Source organism: Sinocyclocheilus rhinocerous, unplaced genomic scaffold (genome assembly GCF_001515625.1).
Source record: "Sinocyclocheilus rhinocerous isolate Xijiao unplaced genomic scaffold, SAMN03320098_v1.1 scaffold5484, whole genome shotgun sequence".
Taxonomy (NCBI): Eukaryota; Metazoa; Chordata; class Actinopteri; order Cypriniformes; family Cyprinidae; genus Sinocyclocheilus; species Sinocyclocheilus rhinocerous.
In genome coordinates, this window is record NW_015627741.1 from 86109 (window position 1) to 96319 (window position 10211).

The following is a 10211-nucleotide window of genomic DNA, read 5'->3' on the forward strand; positions in this document are numbered from 1 at the left end:
CAGTTTGTAGCTAAAACTTTTTGTTATCTGCTTGACTCATTGCTCCAGCTGTATGGAAAGAGGGTGGCATGGGAGGACCCGTCCAAATGGGTGATTGACACCTATCCCTGGAGCTCTGCCTCCCTGCAACATGAAGGCCAGTCACTGCTGCAGCTGCGGCCGGAAGATGTGGGCTATGATGGCTACAGCCCCTCTAAAGACGGAGCCGCCTCCAAACAAGTATCTCAGAGCGACACAGAGGGAGACCCACTGGTAAAGATAGCTTCATAAAACATAGTTAATTTAGGTAATACACTACTGTTCAAAAATTTGGGGTTGGATTAAAAATATAGCAATATTGTAAAATATTATTGCCATTTAAAATTCTATTTTAGTGTATTTAAATGTAATTTATTCCTGTGGTGGTAAAGCTGAATTTTCAGCATCATCGCTCCAGTCTTCAGTGTCACAGGATCCTTCAGAAATCATTCTAATATGCTGATTTGCGTCTCAAAAAACATTTATTATTATGGCCAGTATTAAAACAGAAATAAAAAAAAAACGTGTAATATTATGTCTTTACTATTATGTTTGATACATTTAATGTGTCCTTGTTAAATAAAAGCACTGATTTCGTACCCCAACCTTTTAATGGTAGTGTAGACTGTACTGTACGTTATAAGATGCTAAGAGATAAAGTCTTGCTAAATAACTAGCTCTTTTTCTATATGGGCTAGAAACTGCCCAAGGGCAGCAAGATGAAACATGGGCAGTATTTCAGAGAATATAGATACTTTGAAGTCTACAGTGCGATCTAGATCAAATTCTCATATATTTTTCTAAAATGTCCTTGAATAATAAAGACCAAGTAAACATAAACAAGCAGGGGCTCTGATAACCTGTCTGTCAGTGATAAGCGCGCACGTGTGTGTGTGTGTGTGTGTGTGTGTGTGTGTGTGTGAATACATTGCATGTGCTCTAATCAAAAGGACCCAGTTCAACAATTACCATTGTTCAGCAAATGTTTGAAGGCAAAATTCAGTCATTTCAAATAGGAATACATGCAAGTGTGAATTTTGCATGAGGGCAAATAAATAAATAACCCACACAGATTTCACAGCAGGTTCAAGATGGTTACATAAATTTACAATGGTAAGCGGCTTGGTTTGAAAGTGACTTCTGAAAGAGCTTTGCTTCATACATCGCTACACTATTAACAATAGACAATTGACCTTTTTTGCACATGAAATTCGGCTGAAAATTTGATAATGTGATTGCAGCTAAACATTTTGGCTACTTGTGTTTCTGTTTATTTTCACTGTCACTGTTTTTTCCAGAAAAATAGAACATGCCTTGGCTATTCATTTTTCTTAAATAGTTCACAACATTGTTTAATTATATAGTTTACAATGATCTAGTGATCTAGAACACAAATACTTTTTTAATTCTATTTGTAAGTAAATAAATAGAGAGGTACGTTACTTAATGGAAGAAGTAACTTTTATTAGGTAAAATAAAAATAAAAATGCATTACATACTTATTACTCTTGTAGTAACTTAATTACATATATTTGTTACTTGTAACCCTGACACTGACTGTTACCTCCGCATTGCAAACATTTATTTTCCTTCTCTGTCCATTAGATGAATATGCTGATGAGGCTACAGGAAGCTGCTAACTACTCCAGCGCCCAGAGCTGTGACAGCGACAGCGCCAGTCACCACGACGACCTGCTGGACTCCTCATTGGAGTCTGCCCTCTAAACCCCGCCCCATTAGAAGAAGAAACCTTCTGATTGGTTGAAAAACAGAGCAAAGGGCCCACAGGACTTGTGCTTATGAAACAGCCTCCGGTGGTAAAAGGATGCAGAGTCCAGGATACGGCGAATGAAAAGGTGCTGGTGGCACACACGACACTGGCGAAAAAGCGTGTGTGCCCACATAATTAAAAAAACAACTGGAATTTGAATTTGTTGGAGGTGATCCGTTAGTTAAACATGTTTACAGAGGCAAAAGTTTATTTTAAATTCACTGAGGTGCAAAAACCTAAAGGGCAACATTCTGAATTCTGACCTCAGTTAATAAACTGGTGCTGCCGTGGTGCCAAAACCAACATGCGGTTTACACTCATCTCGCCAGCACTATTCATGAAACACGTCTAGCCAACAAGCACAAACGTGCAACGTGTCATTACCACTACTGTCAAATCATATGCAAATTCGCCACCACTCGTTTTACTGCCAAGCGTATAGTGACCTACAGCATCCCTGCACCACCGACTGCAGCTTACACACCGTTCCATGCAGTAGTCTTTGATTGGACCCCACAGCCGTGTGCGTAGTTCTTTCTCTTCTCCACAGGTACAAGACAACTGCTTGTAGGAGAGTGTACCAGCTTTGTGAAAAAGACCAGAAAATGGTGCTTTCTTGCTGCCTTAAGTGTGCTGAGCTCTGAAGACATTGAAACGCGGTGCCGCTGTCCTTTTTCGCAGAAATGATGACGTAGGACAGAACCGATCAAACATTTTCCTAAAGATGCCACGTCCACATATTTTATTTTTGTTACAATTAGTGTGTTAGTGTAAAACACGCCATTATAAACGGTCCAGATGTATACAAGTAAAAAAGATCTTTATGTAATCCCAGTTGAGCTGGGATCACTTGAATCGAGAGCACAAATCCGACGCGTCGCTTCGCTAGCATGCTGTTTTTACTTTGCTATATGTGTGTACGTGCACACGGAAACGATTTTTTTTTCCGCTCCCGTGCACCAGTGTTCTTGTAGTCGAAGTTCATTCATCCTTTCTTTTGTTTGCTATGTGGGCTTTGCACAATTGAAAAGGTGATTGTAAATATCCAAGTCTTGCACAGCCTCTTAAAGATGCACTCTGGCCTGTCGGTATTGCGTTTCTGCTTTTCTAGTCTAGCATTACGCTCTTGAGATTTACAGAGGGAAAAAAAAGCAAACCAGCAACCTGTCCAAACCGTATATGTCTTGTAATGACTGGTTATTATACAGAGCTCTAAACTGTACAGTGAAGGGTGAAGTGTTTTTCAATTTCAAAAAACTTTAGTGTCAGTTTACTGTTCAAGGGCGTAAAATCGGTTTTATCTTCGCAATGCATCAGAGCCCGACCATATCTAACTTGCATTACACTGTTACACTTCCTATCCTGCAGCTTTCAGATACACTGGTCCCTTTGGATGTAAGCCACACCTAAAGACCCCATGAATGTTTTCTGACAACCGCAAGCTATTGTAGAACCGGACTGCCGAAAATAGCCATTCTAAAGAGCATTTGATTGGACAAAAAATGTGTATGCATCTTTAAATGCAGGATAAGTCGTATTTCTGTCTATTATGATTCAAATATGTTTATGAAAGATAAATACTGTACATTTTAAATGTGAATATCTGCTTAAAATATTTTTGTCAACTTTTAGGAGTACAAGAGCATATAAATGACCTTAAAACTAATAGGCAGACAAAAAGCCACAAAACTCTTCATTTTAAATTCATGGGATTTTTAAAAATTCATGAGTATCATTGCACTAGATAAAAAAAATTAAATCAAGTGGCTTATATTTTGCAAACAAACATCTCACAAAGTGTGTTACATTTTTAAATAATGAAACATTACAGTGTTCAAAACGAAGACAAAAAGTATACACTTTCTGATCGTAGATGAACTACACATGTGGTTACTTTGCAAGGACTTATTTGGGACTCCACTACAAAATTAACACGAGGCAAAATTCATTGCAAAAATGGCTTAGAAAAGTGAAGTTAGTTGAAGGTGTAATATTATTTGTTATGAAGATGCAACTTGGTTTGGTGTTTTGCTATCTAATGCAATGATATTCAAGTGTCTGAATACTTCGTTGGGCATCTGTCAATCACTTACGATTTAGCAACATTTTTAAACAGATTTACTGTGAAAGACTTTTCATTGGATTATATTTTAAGAGTTTGCACATGTTTACAGTAAATTAGTCTCTGTTTGTTTGATGTACATGGTCAGGAGATACAAGGTGTTTCATACAAGGTGCTATAGGTGAATCATTGAAAAGAGTTGCATCTCTGTCTTATATGATCAGGCCTTTACCACATCCAGCTTCACCTTCTGACTCAAACTGCTTGGCACAAAGTAACTCATTCTCACTGCCACAGTTTTACAGGCTTTAACCTTCCAGTCTTTCCAATCTACCTTTTTGTTGATTCAGGAAACTGCTTCTTTTTTAATTCCTCGGCACTACAGCGGTGCTATGTATTAACCTCCAAACTCTGTGACTCTGTGCCTGATGCTTTGCTTGTCAGCCATTGTTCAGTGTAAAACTACTTAACAGAAACATTTATAAGAAGTGCAGTAAAGGTTTCAAACTGCCTAATGGTCCCCTTAACCTCAAACACAAATAGTGATTGTCCGTGGTACATCAGAAATCTTCTTTTCATTTTCTTCATGTTACTGCAAACACATCTCTCGGTGAGCGCATAACATTGAACTACTTTGAAAATGTTTCTTTTCAGGTGGAACATTTGTTGGTGGATGTTTTATATTTTGTACATTTGTAAGTAACATATCATGTAAATAGAAAGAGACCACAATTTAATTCATCTGGGGGATTTTGTAGTCTTTGTAAAGCCCTAATAAATGGTATTTGGTGTCACCTGCAGCATTGAGCGTTGATTCATTATTTATATATTTATCAAAATGATTGTATAATTGTTTTGTCTTTGTGTGTGTGTGTGTGTGTGTCATTTTGTCTTGCAAAGTACAATTCAGTTCAGTTTTACCAATAAATGATTCACTAATGAAACTTATGTCCTCTTGTGGTTTTGGAAGAAATAGCGTCACGCCTGTGCTGTGGCCACAGCTTATTCTGAATTGATTACAGTGAGTTAGTCCAGAGTACATTTCTCTACAGCTTTAGACTTGTGAGGAACTGACTTCAAAAACAAATGCAATATTTGTAGGGTTTATTTTAGGTAGCCAAGCTTCTGAAATTGCATACTGTCTTAGTAGAATATGTAATTACTTTGCAGCCTTTACAGTATACTCTATATGGAAATATTCTATGTAGAATGAATGTGTGTGGTATAAATGTAATCCAGATGTACTATATTCGTCACTGTCATGTGACCTACAGCGTTATTTGTGATTACCAAATCCTCTATCGTGGCCTCATAGGACAGTCAAGTCTCCATTTGATGTGCACTTCAGAATCTCTCTACTTTTGCCTCATTTGGACAACCTGCTCTTTTCACATACTACACATAGTAGGGAAGTATGCACTATGCACTTTTGCTAATGAATGATCTGCAGAATGATGCTGGCATGACTGACCTCTGTGTGATCTGTGGTCTGACAGGCTGGTCCACAATAGACCTCATTAGACCAGCCTTTCAGCTGCACACCTTATTAAACTGGCCTTCAAAACAGAAAACGCATTCATGTCTGCAGTGATTCTCATTTTTAGACTGCATTTTTACATGAGTGATAATAAAGATGTTGTCTACACTGTAAAAAAAATTCTGTAGTTTTTACAAAATAATTTTGGCAGCTGTGGTTGCCAGAATAATTTTGTAAAAAATACAGAAAAACTGTAAACACATTTACGGTATAAAAATAAATTTTACAGTATAAAATTGTAATTTACAAACAAGAAAATTTGAATGTAAACCAGTAAATTCAACAATTCACACTGCTATTAAAATCTGTTTTGTACCTTTAACATACTGACAACCACCATAATAATGCAGGTGGTAAAAGAGAAAGCCACATGAAGAATCAAAGCTCATCACAAGTAGCTTCGCCACAAGCAGAAGTATATACTAATATATAGAAGGTGCACAGAGTCATTCATGGAAACACAAAACACCATCATGGTAACACACATGATACTTAAATAATGCATTAAACTTTCATTAAACGACAGAAGATGTAACATAAAGCCCAAATATACATAACTAATAACAAAAACTATTTAAAAAACATGATTATTTAAATAAAATACTTTCAAATGTGGAGTGTCATGCAGGGAATTCTGGGAATATCAGTTTACAGTTTTTGACTGTAAATTATACATTGATTTGTTATTTTTACTTCTAAAAACTGTAAAATTAACAGCATTTTACTGTAAAATTACATGAAATGTCTGGTTAGATATTTTACAGTTTTTCCCTGTATATAGTACGGGACTTTACTGTTAACCTATTAACAGTTTTTTTCCGTAGCGTTTTTACAAAATTTTACAGTTAAAATTACACTTATTTTTTACAGTGTAGTTATGTCCTCAAAAGTGTGTATTATCACCACACTTTATTCAATGAGGTGTCCTTTAAACTTGTGAAGTTGTATTTGTCTCTTCAAACTGAATCAGTGTCTTGCTTTGTCAAGAGCAGGAACAATCAGCGGCTTTTTCCTAGAAACCCAAGCAATAAACAGTGCAAAGCTCCCTTCCCACGCCATTTATTAAAATTAAGCTGCAAAAACAAATCGGTCATAAATAGTAATGATAATGTCTAAAGGTCAAGGAGGGGTGGAAAATGGCCATATAAAACTAAACTATGACATGTATATAGCCCATTTAAACCCTTTTAGCACACAGTCACTGTATATTTACAGCTTAAATGCAGCTTCTGTGCAATGTAGGAATAGCCACAAATTGGTTAACCGAACAAACATTTTGATCAAATAAGTTTGAATATGTGTTTTATGTTTTGTATCATATTAGATACATCAGCCTTGTATGACCCATAATATAGTGAGAATATGGAGCTCACACACATCAGTTTTATTTAGAGCCCCAAACTGAGCAAAATATGCAGTTTGGTGCAGCTGTTTTTTCACATGGCCAAATAGTAAGATGACATTTTGATAGCTTGTAATGTAAATCAATGAGATTCGTTATTCACAGCTTTTCACTTCCCAAGACGTGAATTGATTTACTGGAGAATTATTGTGATGTTTTGATCAGCTGTTTGGACTCTCATGCTGACGGCACCCATTCACTGTAGAGGATCCATTGCTGAGCAAATTATGGAATGCTAAATTTCTCCAAATCTGTACTCTTCTCCTGACATCAGTACAAACAAGCAAGTAGATAAAATGTCTTAGCCAAGAGGAAGGTGTGCGCTTAATTTGAGGATTGTACACTGCTGAAAAAGTGATGAAAATCTTGAGAGTGTAGCTGTGCAGGGTTGATTGATCCTTTCCGTTCCTTTCCCAGCATCACTCTGAGCTTCAATCTCTCTCTGGGCTTCCACTTGTCAGATAAATAAATGGCTTATCAGTGTCTAATTCCATAATAGCTAATTATTGATCTGCATGAGCTGGCAGCGTAATTGAAATGAGGCTGGAACATTGTGTCTCGGAGTGCTGGGAAAAGAGACGACCTCACCGTGAATCATTCTCTCTGGTTCACAAAAGACGTCAGTAGATTTGTACCCTCTGGCAGATGAAGAATTTGCAGTAGATTAAAACTCTTGCTATGTTGATGATGACATGAGGTGATTTGATTAGTGAGAACATTTTACCTGCTTACCTCAAATAGACTACACAGTACGCTGAAGAGCAATTCCCATCAGCAAAACGCAAAACACCTGTTTTTGGTAAAGCAATTTCTGTAACAAATTGGTACTGGATCAAAATAAGCTGAAGAAAAAACGTTTATGCATCAAGGAATAACAAACCATCAGATACAAAAAAAATGTCAGATATTTATTATAAATTATTCAGACTCCATCTATTGAACTTTCGCCACAGACAGACAAAAAATTCTGCAGTGCTGATAAAATACCCATATTTCATAATCATACCATGCGTGAATTAAATATGCTAGCCATTTTGTTTTTAGTGTTGGAATATCAAGTTTCTATCAAACAATGTAAGCACAATAATTTAAAATAATGAAAAAAAAAAAAGAAATATGGAAAGAAAACCTTCAGTATGAGGTTGGATAATGTTGACAAATGTAAGAACACAACCATGAAACTTTATAAAGAGTGTATTTTTTAACCCATTACATAATTGAAATTATATTGACCTTTTATTTCAGGACATCAGGACATAGTAGTAATGTTTGCTTAAAAATACATATTTAAATTTCAGTTTTTTTTTTGTTTTTTAGTGAAACTAGTGATCATCTCTTGATATATGTGGACATGTTCTTTTAAAAACTACTTGCAGAAAGTTTTCAGTCTCAGTGAATCAGTGACCTATTATAGAACTTTGGGGGTGGGGGGATTAAATACAAATAATAATAATAATTAAAAAAATGTTCATGATCACGACTTTCATGTGTGTTGAGCTAATCAAATGCAAAATAAATCAAGAACATTTTAAATCCCTCATTTTCAGTGCACTGTGAGCCAGTTGCTCATAATTATAATCTACAAAGTCCCATGAGATAATCTAAAATGAAAAACAGCATGCAGAGTTGCAGTGGTTGCATGAAAACGACCAAGCCTTCCCCATTACAAAAAAATAAAAAATACTTTTCAGAAATAATAAAAAGTGCCTTTGTGTCGCATAATGAGGTAAATTATAGCTTGAGCGGTCGGTGAAAATTACAGGGTGTCAGTCATTTCTGTGAGTTGCTCTTAAACACCCACATTAATTATATCAGCTTCACATCAGTCAAGCTTTTATCAGGTGGGTGTCTGAGAATCCCGCTTAGTGAATACAATGTTTCATCGGAAATAGATTTTTGTGGCTTGTTTTTGTAAATAGGCCATGTCTTAACTGTAGAAAATTTAGTACAGTGTTAAAACTTTTCAGGGAAAATGGCTGACTTCAGACGTTCGGGATCTGTAGTCCCATTCTGAGCTGAGAGATGCTTTTCTACACTAAAGAGTCTCTATTTCAGGCCCATCATTTCTGCTTATTTATCTAAAAAAATCACTAGTGACTAGTTCTACGACCTTTAAGGTAAAGGTGTCGTTTCTTCTTCCAACAAAACTTTGAGACTGCAAAGTACATACACTCTAGAGTGGTGAACAGGCCTCAAACAGGCAAATCCAGCCCTCCATGCTTAGATGGGAACATGTATAAGGGTTGATAAGTGAAGTGTGCTGCTGTCACCGGCAGGTCTGTTCAGTGTTTGCACAGGTTCAGGTCAAAGACATTATACACAGCATGTGATTTCTGACTTTATCACATGTCTCTAGTATATCTTCTGATGGTCTCAGAGGAGCTCCAAGCTCAAGAAGAGAGATAAGATTGGTGAGAATCTGGATGGAAAGATAAGGAAGAGGCAGAAAAAGAGATCTCACATAAACATACAAATTCACATTCATGACACTTGTAATCCTACATACCTTACAAATAACAAGACCTGTTGGTTTCTACCAATGGTTAACAGACATAGAGTCTGAAAATAAGGGATTTTTTTTTTTTTTTTAGTTTTGAGATTTTGAACTATTTTGCTTCCATGTTTTTCAGACTAGTGGAAAGAAAACATCCAAAATCCACATGCAAGTGTGTATTTTATTGCACTTTATCATCTGTAGATTTCAATTAGGCTATAATAGGCTTATTTTTAAAAGTCTTTTTTTTCTTTCAGAAATCTCCACGTCAATAGCACTTACATAACCCAAACTTTACAGTTTTATTCCTGTCTATATTCTGAAGGTTTTCATATGGGGTGGTCAGAGAGTTGAATCCTCTTGGCTTATTACTTGTATAGATTACTGGTAGGCTATAATCATCATACAGGCTAAAATAAACATGCTAAACAGGCAATTGTCAGTTAAAACAGAATTTAATCATGCAAATTATTCTAAAATATATTTAATATGATGTGTTTGTTTAAAATCGAAACGATTCACTTCACAAATGACTCTGTTGTGTCAGTTCTTTTTAATAAATCGGTCAAACGAATCGGAATTGGTTCGCGATTCAGTTTGAATCATTCTGACAGCTCACTTTGGCGTTTAATCTTTTTGAGTAATTAACTAAGTAATTAAAACGTTAACGAACGCCTTTAAAAGACATAAAACACGAAACGTGCTAAACAAAGTGGAAATTCACCTAGAATCCATCGAAACCACACATGCAAAAGCGTCAAATCGTTTGTTGGCGATTAAAAATAGGCATTTATGAAGTTCAACACCTGCACAGCTTGTGAACGACCTCAGGTAAACAAGTACATTAAAACGTGTAAAATGCCAAAAAGTACCTTGACATTATTGTGCCGTGGTAATACCATGGTATTCTTGGAAGTACCCGAGTCC

General features: G+C 36.2%; 1 protein-coding gene across 1 annotated transcript in view; it reads left to right on the top strand.

Moving 5' to 3' along the window:
* Positions 1–4645, top strand: part of LOC107734454 (neuron navigator 3-like) — a gene marked incomplete at its 5' end in the record, with an annotated part of 75796 nt that extends 71151 nt beyond the window's left edge. Inside the window, 2 exons of the mRNA XM_016546426.1 lie at positions 49–252; positions 1624–4645. Coding sequence (XP_016401912.1) covers positions 49–252; positions 1624–1743 — 324 coding nt within the window. The remainder of the gene's footprint in view (positions 1–48; positions 253–1623) is intronic.
* Between the last annotated feature and the right edge of the window lie 5566 nt (positions 4646–10211).